Raw genomic sequence first — 17,631 nt, 5'->3', positions numbered from 1 at the left:
ATTCAACTATTCTATCCATAGTTCAAAATTATTCAAAATATTTGATTTAAGCATATATGGCCAATTTGCTTCATCTCAGTCTCACATGCTATTAATAAAAAATGGTCATATAAACCAATTTTAAGAACTTTGTAATCACTACTTTCTTCTTGTTCAAACTATAAATTTTGAAGTCTACCTTTATTTGGATATAATAAAAAGGATCATTCTTAAAAGGTTGATTAAAATTAAAGTGTTTTATTATATTATTATCCACTGTTACCATAAACTTTATGTCCAACAGCTTAGCATTTATTTCCTTCATAAGGCTACAATAAAAGTAACTATTATGCCTAATTTTATATTCAGTAATAAAAAAATGACACACTGAAGGATCAGTCATATTTTAAGTTCTTAATAGAATAGGAAATGTGGAGAATTATATCGTTTTATTCTATGAATGGTAAGAGTCAGTGCAGTTGATCATAATACTTAGAATGAATAATTGAAGTGTGAATCCAATATTCCTTCCACTTATCTAAATAATTTGTAGTAAAAATAAAATACACTTAAAATTTTCACACTTTCCACCAGTTTTGTAAAGTTTAAATTTAATGATGAGTAAATATTGACATATATTTTGCCATTGCATTTTGACATGATAAAGTATATTTTCCATTTCATATGAAAATAATCCAGCTATAATATCAAAAATAATACAAATTCATACACTATATAACTCTGATTAATTAATACATACCAAGTATCTGTCCAAATTTGAAATCAGTTTTAAAGACTGGTCTTGGCAAAGATTTTAAAATATCAAACTAGAATGAATCATGGAATCTTAGTCAGCAACTTGTCACCTAAAGTAAATGTTTTTAAACTTTTATGTAATCACCCAGATTCTCCTAGGTGTTAAAGTTTGTCTCTGTATAGTATCAGGAACTTAACACACAAACGTTTTACTCCCACTTTCTAAAAGTAAAAGAAAAAAAGTATAAATAAAATAAGACAAGATGGCCTAATTCAGTGCCTTTCTTACATTAGCCATTCAAAAATTTTAAGAATTTGCATTAGACAATATTGAAAAATGCTAGAGGAATATTTCAGTCATATGCTAGAGTTGCCTTGCACTGGCGCCCCTGAAAGCTGATTGTTGGTATCTCTTCTCACACTTTGTTCAATGACAACATGTGTGTAGCCTGAAACAATCATGGAGTATTAACTCAAAGGAAGTCAGAAAACTCTATAAACTAGGGCTTCCCGCCCCCCCCAGAGAAGCAAAGCACACAGCTCATTACCAAGAGACTACAATTTGGCCCAAATATATTATCACTTTTTACATTTTGATGGTAAAATGCTCTAATTATTTGACTGCATTGCAGAACCAAACATGCATGCTAATCTTTTAAAGCGAGGTCCCAACTCATTAAGGTAATCATAGTTTTCATCCTGATCAGAGACTGCTGATCCTAAGGAGCTTAGGGATCCAGCTAAGGACCCCGTTCCTTCAAAAGCGTAGGTCTGGAGGGAGTCAAAGGGAGGGGCACACGGATCAGTATTAGCTTCTTCCAGCTTTTCTAGAATGAATTTCCTGAAGATGGCACTGTCTGGGCCAACCTGCAAAGACTGCCTGTATAGGCTCCTGATCTCCGCCCTGGTGGTTTTCTTAGTCTTGCGTTCCCGCATTATGGTGCTACTCCTCAGCTCTGCAATATCAAACGCCTCTGTATCTTCTTCTCCGCCTCCTTCATCATCATATCTGAATATATTCTCTCTGAAATCTTCACCTTTCTCAGGAAATAGAGTCTGTTTTCTTCGTTGTTTTAGACACAAGATCAAAAAAATAAACCCTGACAGAAAAAGCATATCAGAATATTAATTAATGCATAAAGACTATTATAAACATAATAGTCCTTGCTCTTGTTACAAGCTCAAGACAAATGCTTACATTTTATGGCTATAAGATAAAACGACACATTTATCATTGAAAATTTACCAAAAGGACTTGCAAAATGACAAAAGGAAGTATCACAATCTTTCTGTCTGCTGACTTAGAGGAATAACACTAGAAAGATTTAGTGAACTGTGTTTAATGATAATCAATTTAACTTAAAAACTTATTTTTTTTTCTTAAATATAAAAATAGAACAAAGTAGATAACGGAACATTTTCCAATCTGAATGCACTTGTCAATCTTAGTAACCAATCATCCATGTTAATAAAGGTTCACAACAATAGAATAGATATTCCTCATTGAGGCCAAATTCTGCAGCATAATTATTTCCTAAGTTAATATTTGTTGACTACAAAGTATATGTGGGGAACGGTTCTAAAAGCTTTACATTTATTTATTTATTTTGTTCTTATGAAACCCACATGTTATCATATGCTATTAAATATGGGAAAACTGAAGCACAAAGATGTTAAATCACATTCCCATAAACACACAACTAGATGAAAGATACAATGGAATGCTATTTAATGCTATTTAGCTATAAAACAGAATGAAATTCTGTCATTTGTGGCAACATGTATGAACCTAGAGGGCATTATGTTAAGTGAAGTAAGTCAGGCATAGAAAGACAAGCACTGAATGATCTCATTTATATGTGGAATCTAAAAAAGTTCATATTTTAGAAGAATAGAGTAGAATAGTGATTACCAGAAGTTGTGGAGGGTGGGGGAAGAGGGGATGAGGAGAGGTTGGTCAACAGGTACAAAGTTATAGTTCAATGGGAAGAATAAATTGTGGGGTTATATTACACTTAGGGTGACTATAGTGTATGGTTTAGTTTAAGATAGCTGAAAATGAGGACTTTGAACATTATTACTATGAAGAAATGATAAATGTTTAAAGTAATAGATATGTTAGGTACCCTGATTTGATGTACAATGTACACATGTACTCAAACATCACATTTTGACCCCAAAATGTATACAATTATTGTGTCAATTATAAATAAAATAAAATTTAACAAAATAGACAAAAGCAGAAAGTTGGTTCAGAGCCTGTTCTCTGTGATATGAAATTAATTTCAGAAATTACAAATCTATCAGGTATTTGAATGATATAGTTTGTCCAGAATTGATGTTTATTACATGAGATAATTTTAGTATCATGTAGAAATAGAAAATTTTCAGAACACTTCTTTTTTATATTAAGGAAAACTCGTGTGTGTGTGTGTGTGTGTGTGTGTGAATTTATAACCAACCCTACCTCAACCTTGGATCTTATGTAGCTATTCATAATATTACACATAGGATTTGAAACAAACATGAAGTAATGTTATTAATATTATCACAAATAGAGCTATATTCAGTATGTAATATTTTATATAAAACTTACATTTTAAATACTTGAAATTCTGCTCTTGAAATAAATAAGGTCAGCATGTTTGAATTCATGTACTATACTTTAAAACTCATATGATATATATGGTTAAAATAGAAAGGGTCTAATAAATAATATTCTAATCACTTTCAAAGGAAATTAATGACTATTGGTTGTCTCATATTCCCACTTGTCCTAAATGTCAGTCATGCCTGTCACTGTGAAGCTGCCCCTAGGGTATTTGTAGGTGTTCAGGGCTTGATTTAGGTCTGTATTTGTAGGTAGGTAAGTGCTTGCCATCCTCCAAATAGTATACTGTGATTACTGCTTCTTTCTTCTAGTATCTCGCTACATAGCTCTGAATTCAGTTTTATGCAAAGACCATTAAAAATATTTGAAAAACTGAAGTGGGGCCCAAAGGAATAGTAATGTTAAGTGGTAAAATAAGAATGGATGGTTTTCAAAGCTTTGAGAAAGATGAGGAATGCAAGGCAAGTCCTGAAACATATCTTGTGTCAGTTTAGGATTCTGGAACCAGTGGCTGATATAATTGATGTCAGTACTCAATATAGTTGTGTTGGCTTTTGGGGTGAAGTTACTAGGGAAGTAAGAACAGGGTTTGTATCATATATATTGGTATTAAAAAAAGAAAATGAGAAAAGTTTATATTAGATGAATCATTTGTAATCTTGAAAGCCTGGGTAAGACATTGTGGGGTTCAACTGTGTCATCTGTAAAATAGATATAAATTAAAATGGATATAAATGGATATAAATCTGCTTATGAAAACAACAATAAAAGCAACAATAATAGGCAAACAAAAACAAATGAATCTATTTTAATTAGATTTCTTTCTGTTTAATTCTTTGATTAAATAAGACTCTCTCTTTTACATTCCTTGATCCTAACATTTACTGTCTTTTTCATTCACAGAAAAAAAATAATGAAATTATTATTTTTTAATTAAAAAATAGTAATTCTATACATTTATGGTGTATAATTTGATGCTTTGATATATGTACATACATTGTGCACTAATTAAATCAATTTAATTAATATACGCATTGCCTTATATACTTAAAAATGAAATAAGTATGGTGAAGAGAGATCTGTACTCCCATGTTCATTGCAGCATTATTGGTAATAGTCAAGATACGGCATCCACCTATGTTTCCATCAGTAGTTGAATGGATAAGGAAAACGTGGTATATATACACAATGCAATACTACTTAGCCTTAAAAAGAAGAAAATCCTGCCATTGCAACAACATGGATGAACCTAGAGGACATTATGCTAAGTGAAATAAGCCAGGCACAGGAAGACAAATACTGCATGATATCACTTATATGTCAAACCTAAAAAAATCTAACTCATATATAAGTAGAAAGTAAAATGTTAATTAGAATTGGGGGAATAGAGGAATGTGGAAACGTTGGTCAAAGAACACAAAATTTAAGTTAGACTGTAGGAATAAGTTTAAGAGATCTACTGTACAACACAGTGACTATAGTTGATAATGTATACTGAAAAATTGCTAAGAAAGTAGATTTTACTGCTTTTTTTCCTCCTAGGGCTCTATTCAGTTAAAGTATAGTATTGCATAGTGGTATGTTGTGGTTATGAAATCTCAGCACATAATTTTTTAGCTGCATGACCCTTGGTAAAGCATATAATTCTTTGAGTTTCAGGTTTTTCATCTATACAATGTAGGGATAAGAGTTGCTACTTCATAAGGTTATTGTGAAGATCAAATTGCATAATACATGAAAACACTGAAGGCTATCTCCAGAAGTATAATAAACACCCAACAGAAGCTCATCATTATTATTACTAATTTTTACATATATTTGTTGCAATGCATTTGTGTCAAAACATGCATAAACAGATGTGCACAAACATGCATACTCATACAATTCTAAGTTCATTTATTTTCAGCTTGAAATGCATATTTATCCACTCTATTTTTCAGTTACTCCATTTAAGAATTGCATTACATTCAGAGGAACAATAAACACACACACAAACCCACGCTATACTGCTATAATAGAATTAACTATGTTATATATTATGCCTTCAAATAAATGAGTATATGTTCAGTTTAGCACTACTTACCAAATATTACCATAATGCAGATAAGAATAGCAGTTATGACTTCTGTCTTGAATCCCATGGAAAGCGTAAATTCCTTATTCCTGCAGATCTGTGTATTCCCATTTTCATCACAATCACAGACATATATGGTAAGGGTGTTTGTACTTGTAAGTGATGGGATTCCATTGTCAGCAATTAAGATGGATATGTAGAAGACAGACTCTTCTTGTAGGCTAAATCCAGTTCTCTTAGTCAAAATTGTAGCTGTGTTATCTAAAACAAAAATCCATGCACTAATTTTTTCAACAACATAAAAGAAATTCATATGTCATATATACTAGAGACAATAGTAGAGATATGATCCAATAAGCTCAAATAAAAGGAAAGGAAATTTCTAATAAGAAGACAACTAAAATATCTACACCAAAATTGTTATTGTTGACATTACCAAAACCCTACTTATGTGATTGAATGAATTATTTAAACCATCTAATTTTATTTAATATAATTAAATATTGAATTGACATTATTGAATATGATTATTTACATCACTATTTAAATTATTTCATTATTTATATTATTATTGAATTATTTAAATAAATTCCAAAATGTCTTTGACAAAGGAAAGATATATGTGTAACACAGAAAAGAAAACAGCTTTTTAAATAGATATCAATATTTTGTAGGGGCTACGAGCATTACATTTATGCTGATAAAGCCATCTCTGTCTGGGTTAATTACACATAATTAGTGCATTTCCTAATAACTGGAACCCACTGTTTTCACAAATACTGGAAATACATAAGATTTTCAACGTTACCTAACATAGCACATTATCTTAATGTATTTTCTATTGAGACAAAATAATCTACAGTTCAGAAAAACATTTAACTATAGTCATACTGATTCATTCATCTAGAGAGGACATTCAAAAATTTAAAAAATAAACAATATATACTTCAACACATATAAAATTATTCTTCCCTAAGTCCCAAAATATTTCTAAACAACTTTTCTCAGTGCAATTTTTTGTGCCTCAGGACTGCATTTTTGCTTTAGCTTTTGTTGTGTGTGAGATTTTTTTTTTTTTGATTGCCTTCCCCCAAAATATTTTCTCTAGTCATCAGACAAACTTTAGAAGACAGTATCAATAAAATACAAATAAATAAAAGCCTTTTAAAATGAATACTTATGACTTTTGCCAAATCATCTCTTTTAAGCCAATTCTCTATCAAGTTCTTGAAGTCTGTAAAGCCCATATGATTTTATTTACCAGACAGATCTAAGAGGTGAGAGAGATGCCTGACATTTTTAAAATATGCATTTTATTAAATTACTTAAAATTGCAAACATTAAACCAAATCAATATTTTATGTTGCAATATACTTATTTTCCTCAGTAATTTATTTTATATTAATATAAACAAATCTAAGAGGGCTTTTTAATATTAATATTTGTGTTTTTTATCCTAAGTATATTTGAGTTCCTCCCTGTGGAAATTTGACAAGAGCAAAATGGAGAGAAACACGTTTGTATTTATTCTTCCACAAAAGATCTCTGGATCAAAGCTTAACCTCAGGTGTTCGGACAGCTGGAGGTATTTGGTTACAGACACTTGAGTAATAAATCTTACAGTGTTTCATATCCTTGAAGTATAAAGGAAAGTTAAACTTGAAATCCATATTATGACCAAGAATCTCTTACTGAAGCAAATGTAAAAGGAACAGGGGGCTTTGTATAAAGTTAATCCACTTCTACACAGAGAGGAAAAAAAAAATTTCTGTCTCTACACATAAAATTCATCAGAACACTTTATCCATAGATTGATAAAATCATTTAGTTTTGAAGGAAAAATAACTGTCTTAAATCAATTTCATATATTTATAGCTCCTAATTAATGATCCCCAATATCTTTGAATCCATCAAGCTAACATGGCTGTAAGTTAAGTATTTATCATTTTCTCTCTCAGACATAGATTGATATTTGAGTTAGATGAGCTCATGAAAGGAGCCATGGTGTCAGAACTGCAATTATATTTGTAGGGTCATTTAGACTTTACAAGGCTTTACAACCACTGATGACTTTAAAAAGTGCTTCTACTTTGAAGAAATGCAGTGAGAAACAGAGCAAGTATTTTTAGTACTTTACTTTGGGTTTTATTTTTCATTTTTATCATCAACCCTTTGCTATATTTCTCAATATTACCTTGTTGGAAGAGCAGTATAAATTTCATTACAGTCCATTAAAATGCCATAAATTCCACTGAAATCAAACATGATTCACAAAGAACAGATCAACAATCATTATGAGTGAATGATATTACCTTGATTATCTTTGATTGCAAAACTTGAGTTGTTTGTGTCTTCTAAAGATAGATTAAAGTAAAAATGGTGATCCTCTATGGATTCATCTCTATCTACTGCACTAATGGTCTGAATTATCTAGAAAAAAAAAATAGAGACAGATTTTTGTTATTTTTTTGGATTCAGGAAAAAGATCATTGCTGTTATTAATATTAACTTTGATTACAATTGCTTTACCAAAATCATTAGGGACATTGCTTAGAATAACTGTCAAATTGGTGTAGATTATTAAAATATTTTCTCAAGTTAAAAATATGTTGATTGACTTCTTTCAAAAGAGTGTTATGACATTAGATAAATTCTTCTTGATGATTCAGGTGAATTTCATAAGCTAAATTTGTTAGAGGCTCTCAAAGCTTTACTGTTACATCGCAAGACTTCCTCCCACCCGCACTACCTACAATTCTCCCTTCTTTCTTTCCTCCTTCCCTCTGAATGCCAGTCATTATAGTTTGCTAAAATTATATATTTCCGGCTTATACTGAGAGCAAAACTGTGGTAGAGTTATTGGTTTACTAAAGTATTTGTCAAAGTAATGAGATTTTTAATTGATTTGAGGAAATAATGCATTTAAAGCTTAGGAGCAATATGCGTAATTTTTTGACCCATAAAGATTATAGGAAAAGTGTTCCACATCAAATAAGGTTCTCTCTATATCTCAGATCATAAAACAGTGAAGTAATACAGATATGAACAAATCAGTTCTCAATTAATTCTTTTCTTTCAAGACATGAATGTGTCAATCAAGTAGTTCATTATTGTCAAAAAGATATGCTGTCAAGATCACAGTGAGATGGTGATTAATTCTGAAAATTAAAGTAAATCGATTACAGAAGTTATTGTTTTGAATTTTCTAGAATTAAAATGCTTTTAACAGTATGTCAAACAAAAATATCCTCAGATGCAAGATGACAGACCGAAATTTATGTTATACTTTAAAAAATAGTTCTCTCTCTATAGACATAAAAAGCATTATGAAACTAATGTAATTTGTACATTATTTCTCTATATTGATTTATTTTTTCTCATAACACATTCCTAATTAAATAAAAATCATTTAGTGTTGATTAAATTATCTAACAAAGCACATTTTTATTCAATTTATGTTTATAATAATAAACGTGGATGTTAGGGTAAGGCTTTGATTTTAGAATATCTTGTGATTTTGTACAGGCTAGATGAAGGGCAGGGGCTTGGAAATCTAATATTATGAATCCAGGCTTTACCATTAATAAGTCTTCTAGCCTTGAAAAATGAAGATTCTAATACTGACCTTTTAGAATTCATTTTTAAGATTCTGCGACTTAGCTTGTGAAAGAGATTGTCGCATGATGAGTACCTGCCTGTTATGTGTTCCTCATGAAAACATTCTTTGGTTCAGATTTTAATAGAATGGCATACTGAATATTGTTAGTAATTTATTATATGCGTATTTTTATGTAATATTGATAACAAAGTATAAAATTCATGTTTATCTTGTTAGCATAGACAGTTATTAGTTTTTGACAAGGAATATTTTATTTTACTACCTGATGTTCTATTAAACAGGACACCTAACTAAATATTGAAAATGTTTCCCTTTTGTGTATGAAGGGTTCAGAAGACTAGAGAGATTTTGGCTTCATATATATTTTTAAAAGACTCTTAATTAATCAAACCACCTTATAGATATATATGGGTAAGCGGAATGAGCAGGGTTTCAACACTTTGCCCCCTTTTCAATGAACTTCCACTTACATTTGCTTTGTAAATTGGTTACCGAAAAGATATGTTTTATTGGGCTCTATTTCTTTATAAAAATAGAAAGGCACTGGCATAAAAAAATCAGTCATATATCAAGTATCATTAATTCTATTGAATTAACCTTGAACATGTACACTTTACATGAAAACACAAATCTCATACAAGGTACAAATTAGTGTGCACATAAGTCTTGACTGGGGATATTCATTTTTCCTTTTAATATGGTAATGGAAAAGTTTTCATTTTAATATTCAAATGAAATGTTATGAAAAATCCCTATTTGTTTTATTGGTTGCTATTTACTTATATCTATTTACCTGTGCCTATGGTTGGCCATATACTTTTATGAAAAAAAGCAATGACTAATTAAAAAGTAAAAGTGTATTCAAAGAACAGTCATCACTTGAAGGACTGGGAAAACAGAAAAAAAATAACCATAATTCCAAATTATGACAAATTTTGAAAGATTTTTTTTTAATTTTCCTTTAGGTCTCTGGGTAGAATTTTGTCCAATTTCTTTGTGACAAAATGCATTCAATTTTCTATCTATAGTACTTTGAAATCTATGATGGAAATGTATTGCATCAGCTTTGAGAATCTACCTTTTAATAAGAACTACATATGCACTAGATTCTGTTCTTTTTATCATATCTAATCTTCACAATCTTCCTTTGGAATAAATCTTATTATCATCCTCATTTTTAAAATACTTACATTAAGCTTCAAATAAGCTAAGTATCTTAGATAAATAAATTGGCTGGGTCAGAATTAGAATGAAAGCTTGTGCCATGGCCAGTGTGAAATATAAGTGGTACATGTGGCTTCCGCAGAGCAAGTTGTTCATACCCTAGACCTGTTCTTCTCCTTGCAGGTGTGCATATAAAATAATATTATAATATATCATCAGCAAAGAGTGAGAGTTTGATCTCTTCTTCCCCTATTGGGATGCCCTTAATTCTCCTCTCTTGTCTGATTGCTCTAGCAAGGACTTCCAACACTATGTTGAATAGAAGTGGGGATAGTGGGCATCCTTGTCAGGTTCAAGATCTAAGTGGGAATAGTTTAATTTTTCCCCATTCAGAATGATATTGACTGTGGGTTTATTGTAAATGGCCTTGATAATTTTAAGGTATGTCCTGTCTATGCCTATTTTGCTAAGAGTTTTTATCATAAAGGTGTGCTGGACTTTGTCAAATGCTTTTTCTGCATCAATTGAGAGAATCATATGGTCTTTGTTCTTGCTTTTATTTATGAGGTGAATTGTGTTTTTGATTTGCGTACATTGAACCAGCCTTGAATCTCTGGGATAAAGCCCAGCTGGTCGTGGTGGATTTGATTTGCTAAAATTTTTTTGAGGATTTTTGCATCAATATTCATGAAGGATGTTGGTCTGTAGTTTTCTTTTTTGTTGTATCCTTTCCTGGTTTTGGTATCAAGGTGATATTGGCTTTGTAGAATGAGTTAGAGAACATCTTCCTCAATGTTGTGGAATAATTTCTGTAGTGCAGGTATGAGTTCTTCTTTGAATGTTTGGTAGAACTTGGAAGTGTAGCCATCTGGTCTGGAACTTATCCTTTTGGAAGGTTTTTAATAACTGCTCCAATTTCTGTGCTTGATATTGGTCTGTTCAGGAATTCTAATTCCTCCTGGGTGAACTTAGGGAGGTTGTATGTTTCCAGGAATTTGTCCATTTCCTCCACATTATATAGTTTTGGGGCATATAGGTTTTTATAGTATTCAAAGATAATATTTTGTATTTCTGTGGTGTCTGTTGTGACTTCTTCTTTTTCATTTCTAATTGAGTTTATTAGAGTCCTTTCCCTTCAAGTTCTTGTCAATTGGACAAGAGGGCTGTCAATTTTGTATATCTTTTCAAAAAACCAGCTTTTGGTTTTGTGATCTTCCGTATAGTTCTTTTATTCTCAATTTCATTTAGTTCTGCTTTGATCTTAGTTATTTCTTTTCTTCTGCTAGGTTGGGACTTGATTTGCTCTTCCTTTTCCAATTCCTTGAGACTGTTTGTTAGATTGTTGATATTTGAACTTTCTGTTCTTTGGATGTGAGCATTTAAAACTATTAGTTTTCCTCTCAGGAATGCTTTTGCTGAATCCCACAGATTTTGATAACTGTGTCCCTGTTATCATTAAGTTCCAAGAATGTTTTGATTTCTCTCTCCTCCTTTACCCAACAGTCATTCAACAATAAATTGTTTAATTTCCATGATTTTGTGAAGTGATGTGCATTTCTGTTGGAATTGAACTCTAATTTTATACCACTGTGATCTGAGACAATACATGGTATTATTTTAATTTTTTTAAATTTGTTGAGGTCTGATTTGTGGCCTAGTATGTGATTAATTTTCGAGAAATTTCCATGAGCTGATGAGAAGAATGTATATTTGGCTTTGTTTGGGTGGAAAGCTCTGTAGAACTCTGTCAGACCCTTTTGTTCTAGAGCTCTGTTTAAGTCCATTATTTCTCTGCTTATTTTCTGTTCAGAAGATCTATCCAGTTCATTTAGTGGGGTGTTGAAGTCCCCAGCTATTATGACGTTATTGTTTATCATGCCATCAGACAGGATTTTCTTTATGTATCTGGGTGCTTCTGAATTGGGTACATGAATATTAAGAATTGTTAAGTCTTCTTGTTGGATCTTCCCTTTCGCCATTATTATAGTGGCTGTCTTTGTCCTTTCTTACTTTTGATATTTTAAAGCTTATGTTATCTGAAATAAGTATAGCTACCCCTGCTTTCTTTTGACTTCCATTTGCCTGGAGGGTTGATGTGGAATACAAAAACCAAGTAAAAGCATGTCTCATAAAAGACAGAGACATACAGAGAAATAAGTAACATAATTGCTAAGAATAGATAGAGATAAAAAATAATGGTTAAAAAAAATAATCTGAGTTTTGATATTGGAGAAAGGAAAGATTTTCTAGAGTAGGAGTACAGAAGATGAGCATGTGTAAAAATATCTACTAATGGGGAAAGTATGATACAGAGCAAAGAATACCACACAAAATACATGAAGTCAGGGAAATCATATATTAAGTAGAAATGAATGAAATTAATATTTTTCAGGAAAAATGTCAAATATTGGAAGTTTCATCAGTTTCAACTTAGATATTTTACAAAACTACATACAGTATTTGATTTCAAAGATAACCATGGGAAGAAAGATAACCATTTTCCTACTATTAATCATTTCGCACTGTGTTTTTTCTAGAAAGAACCACACTTGGGCAGTTTACTAAAATGCCATTCTAGATTAATTATCATGATTCAAAAATTAGTTCAATACTCACGCCTCACAAACCATACATATGGCCTATATTAAAAATGCAATTTTTGGATAACTAATCTAAACAGCAACCATTGTACACCATGATTTGGAGCAACCACTACATTTGTGTCTTTTCCCTTACCTTCACAGCAAGTAACAATGAAACCAACTTCCAGGATTAGTAGAGGAACAAATTGTTGATTAAGATTATAAGCTAAAAATTAAATTATAAACTGCAAGTCAACATACAAATATTGAGTATTAGTTTATATAAATTATTAATTCCTTGTACTTAATAATTTGATTTTTCTTTCTTAAATTAGTTTTTTTTTTTTCAGAATATTATGGGGGTATAAGCATTTTGGTTACATGTTATGACTTTGTCACATCCAAACCATGATTTGAGGCGTGCCCTTTCCACGCCTACAAGGCTCACCGCATCTGTTAGTTGTGAGATTGCTCAACCCCAATTAGTTTTTAAGAATACTTTTAAAAATCACATACAGATCAGAATATATACACGAATAAAGTTAAATTATAAAAGATATCTGATTAATATCTCAGTTGTATCCATTTAACACATCTTTCTTTGGCACTTAGAACACTCCAAGCAATCTCAGGGCTGGGGGATGCAAATCCCGTGGTGGATAAAATCTCATGTCTCCGTCACCACTTTTTAGTGGAGCACAGGGCCAAGCAGAATTGCAAACTTAAAAAGAACTGAGGAAGTACATGATACCTAGAGTACATAATAAAAGTACCTAAAACACCTAAAGTATGTAATACTTAAACATATAGGGTGTTAGAGGACCTGGCATCTAAACTGAAATTAAAAGATCATACTGCAGAAGTAGGCCAGGCATACATCACAAACATTCCAAGAGGGCATGTTGCAGAGTTTGTATTTTATACAGAGGGACACTCACAAGTTCTATGTTGGGAAAGACATGATCATTACTTTTATTTGGTATCCCATTATCCCAGGGAAAGAAATGCATTTTAGAATGTTCCTTTTGAGGACATCCTTAAGGTAGGTCTGGAAACAGAGAACCTAGTCAGCAACCTGTTGTGATGCCAGTGAGCAAATGCTTGGTAATCAAAACCTCTTGATATGATATACAGAAAGACTCTAACAATCACAATTATGGAATATAAGCTACTTTTAAAGAGAAACAATACAGAAATCACTGAGCTGTTTCCTTAAACTGAAGATGGTACAACATGCTTCCAGATGGAGCTATAGTTTCCTGAGTCCCCAAATGTCCCTAAGAGTATGCTGAGTTCCATATGATGTCACCAAAGCAATGTCTTTTCATCATATCCAAGAGGGCGTGCACACTTGCGTTCTGTCTTTCTCTCTCTCTCTCATATATATATGAGAGTAGTAAGTTCTACTCCAGAAGAGATGTTACATCCCTACTAGGGTAGAAAGAGTGGGGATAGAGAGAAATTGACACATTAAAGATATATTTAGCAGATGGTATCAACGAAACTTAATGATTGATTGGATATGGAGAATAAAGACTAGAATCAATTAAGAATGACATCCCCTTTTTTTCTTGAAAAACTTGATGAGTAATAATAATAATTTTACTACGGATACTGAAAAAAAGGGCAAGCTTAGGAGCAAATTTGGTGTAATGACAGGACATCTGAGTGGAAATTTTCTCTAGTTAATGGGATGTCTAGCTTAAGATAGAAAAAAGAGCAGAAATATACACATAGAGATCTGTAGTTGAGACGTGGAAGTGAATGAAAGAAGAGAAAGCTCAGGAAAACTAAAAAGGATGCACACAGAGGAAGGAAAGTGAGAAGAAAAACAGGGATTGCAATGTGGGATCATTGAAATTTAGACAAGAGAAAATTTTTACTTGAAGACAAGGTAAATGTCTTTACATTAGACAAAATATCAGTATAAAAGAATCTAAAAATCACCAATATTATACTTTTCTCTGATATTTACTATTATTCAAGATAGTGGGAATCATTGATTTGAAAAATGATAACTATTTGCACCAAATAGGAAAGGAAAATTACTCTAATGTCAGCTCATTTATTATATTAATATTTTGCAAAGTGCTAAATGTACTCTCCCTCTTCTCCTCCCCACCTTGGCCACTGACACATTAAGAACAAAACCAAATATTCTGATTACCCACTTAGATCATTGAGGAAATGTTTGGTTTCCTCTAGAGCAGAATGTGACTATTCTAACATTTTAATTTTTTGTAATTTATGTATTATCTATCCAAAAAGGTAGATACAGGACTAGCATCTTTTAACCTGTCATTTTTGTCCAGCTGAGGGAAATGAGACAAAAATCATCTTTATAATATAAAAAATAGATGTAAAATATAAAATATTCTGTTAATGAGTTTTAATTATTTTATATTAAAATGATGATATTTTGGATATATTGTGTCAAATAGACATCATTAAAATTAATACCATCTTTTTCATGGTTTTAAATGTGGCTACAAGAAAATTTAAAATTCTATCATTTATTTGGCAATATTGAACTACATAATATCTTTTCAAATAATTTTTCTTCTTATTTTATTTCTTATGTAGCTTATATATTATTGTATGGACCTCAGCATTAGAATTCATTGAAATAATAGTGTAAAAGAAGGCATTTATTTCTTAATACTGTTTTAAATGATACTACCCCATGGGTTTCAATATTACACTAGGTTTTGACTGATTAGAGTATTAGCTATAACATTTTATTATTATATTTATTATGTGTGTATTTTTACTTGTTATAAGTAAACCCAGAATTTAGGTTTAATTTTGTTAAAGGAATTCTTCATAATCAAATGCAAAAAATTTTGTGTATATTTTACTTCTTTGACTTATTCATATAATGTAAAATATTAAGATATTTCAAAATATGTTTTGTCACCTTCCTTAGGTGTTTTAACACTATTTTTGATAATATTTGTATAGCATGAGGAATAGTTGCAACTGATAATATTTAAAGTACTCAATTATGCAAGTCTTTTGACTTAAAATATTCTTTAGGAGTTTTCTATGAGAATGATAACTTCAAATAATTGATTTATAGAAAATGGTTTTAATCAATTACTTACGTGTATATATAGCAATTCCAAGTATGTAAAAATTGCATGAAATGTATTTGAGTATCTAAATGATTTTACTTAATTGAGGAATAATTACCAAAGTAAACAATGTTTTAGGACACTGTTTACCTAGTAAAGCACCTTAAACCCCCCAAAAAGAAAAACCATCTTTCAAAGTAGCTCCTAGATTAATAGAGCAGCCAGTTTAATGAGTCTTGAAATAACACAATTTGAGGCAATTAGATTCCATAGCAATCAATTAATCATTCTATAAAAGCAACATTTTCCCTTGTTACCTTTAACATCAAGACTGTCAAAATTTTTAAACTTGTATTTACAAACAGCAAAATTCTTTGAATTGTGAAACTTTATAAATAATGAATACTGTAGGAAAGAAGAAAGGATGAACTTCATGTGAGATTCTTAACATAAACAAATCCTCACTAAGTCCTGGCACAAACTCTCCCTTCAGTTTTTGATATTCAGAAACTATATTTCTTACCTCAACATTGCCTAAGTTACATGTTCTCCATGTTTCATCCTTCCCCTGTCTTATTTTTAGCAATTCACTTTCGGGGATCTCAGGCTCAGAAGTCAAAGAAAGTTCTTTTCTCTGTATTGCTTTCCTTTTCTCATTCTACATTGAAAAGGTGTCAAAGTGATTTTCCACTTTGCTTTAGCCACTGCATTCCCTGCTTGAAATCTGAGCAAGTACACGTTGGTTCTTGGTTTTCCCTTGACCTAGTCATGAATTTACATGATTTTGTAACATGTGACATGTATATTTCAGAATTTGTGTTCTGATGATGTAGTCATGTCCTTATTTTATTGTTTATTCCTTATTTTTAAGCATTTCCTCTGAAAACTTCTAAATAGAATGTTCTTAATAATATTTTGCTTATCAGCACCATTTCGTTTTCTTGTTCACAATATGGTGAACTTAATCAAATAACTTTTACTACCCTTTGTAAAAATTTTTAAAAATATTTCCATAGATATTAAAATACTTACGGTTTTTGCATGTACACAATTTCAGTCACACGAGTCATGCTTTATTACCTTTTAAAGCAAGTGTTTTTTGAAAGCTTACTTCATAAGTTTTAATGTTCACACATTAATATTTCACTTTCAGGAAGGGTAAGAGATTAACAGCGCCTTTGAACATTTTTAGTGGCAGTTTGGGAGGTATATATTAAAGATTAGGTGTTTGGTTTTAATTGTACTTGGAAAAAACCTACCCAGTAAATTTCAAACCAGAAATATGAACCAAAAGTCAGCTTGACTCTATGATTAATATCTGAGGAAACATGTGGCAGAAATAATGATAATCTTATAGATAAATAGCTATAATGCCTAGATTATTGAAATAAGGCATCTCAGTGTATAAGGAAGAAAGTATCCATGGTAATGCTATATACATTGGTGGCACTCAAATCATCTGTCCACTGATTTCAATCCATAAACTATGGTGTATAAGGCAGAGTGAGAAGGAAGGCTTGGCTTCCCCTTGGATTTGAGTGGAGGAACATGACAAGTAGCCATGTAGTATTCTTTCAGTTACTTAATGGATTGAGACAAACTTGCAGAATTTCATAGTGACATCTATAAGTCCCCCAGGGAAGTATATGATGATGGCTGGCCTTCCTCCTTAAAGGAAGTTGATTATAAAATAGGGCTGCCTGATGTGACTTATTCTGAGTTTGATCAGTGCCTACCCCAGAAAGGAGGTAAGGATTGTTCAAATTAAATTT

The 17,631-nt window shown here is 31.3% G+C and overlaps 1 protein-coding gene across 1 annotated transcript in view; it reads right to left on the bottom strand.

The window, feature by feature from the left end:
- Positions 1 to 1,344: 1,344 nt before the first annotated feature.
- The window catches only part of CDH19 (cadherin 19), a 55,485-nt gene continuing 39,198 nt past the window's right edge, over positions 1,345 to 17,631 (bottom strand). The window contains exons 9-11 of the mRNA XM_069467882.1: positions 7,733 to 7,850; positions 5,430 to 5,681; positions 1,345 to 1,835 (exon numbers count right to left, since the gene is read on the bottom strand). Of these exons, the coding sequence (XP_069323983.1) occupies positions 1,345 to 1,835; positions 5,430 to 5,681; positions 7,733 to 7,850 (861 nt within the window). The remainder of the gene's footprint in view (positions 1,836 to 5,429; positions 5,682 to 7,732; positions 7,851 to 17,631) is intronic.

This window comes from Eulemur rufifrons, chromosome 5 (assembly GCF_041146395.1).
Source record: "Eulemur rufifrons isolate Redbay chromosome 5, OSU_ERuf_1, whole genome shotgun sequence".
Taxonomy (NCBI): domain Eukaryota; kingdom Metazoa; phylum Chordata; class Mammalia; order Primates; family Lemuridae; genus Eulemur; species Eulemur rufifrons.
This window is presented reverse-complemented; position numbering and strand designations above follow the sequence as displayed.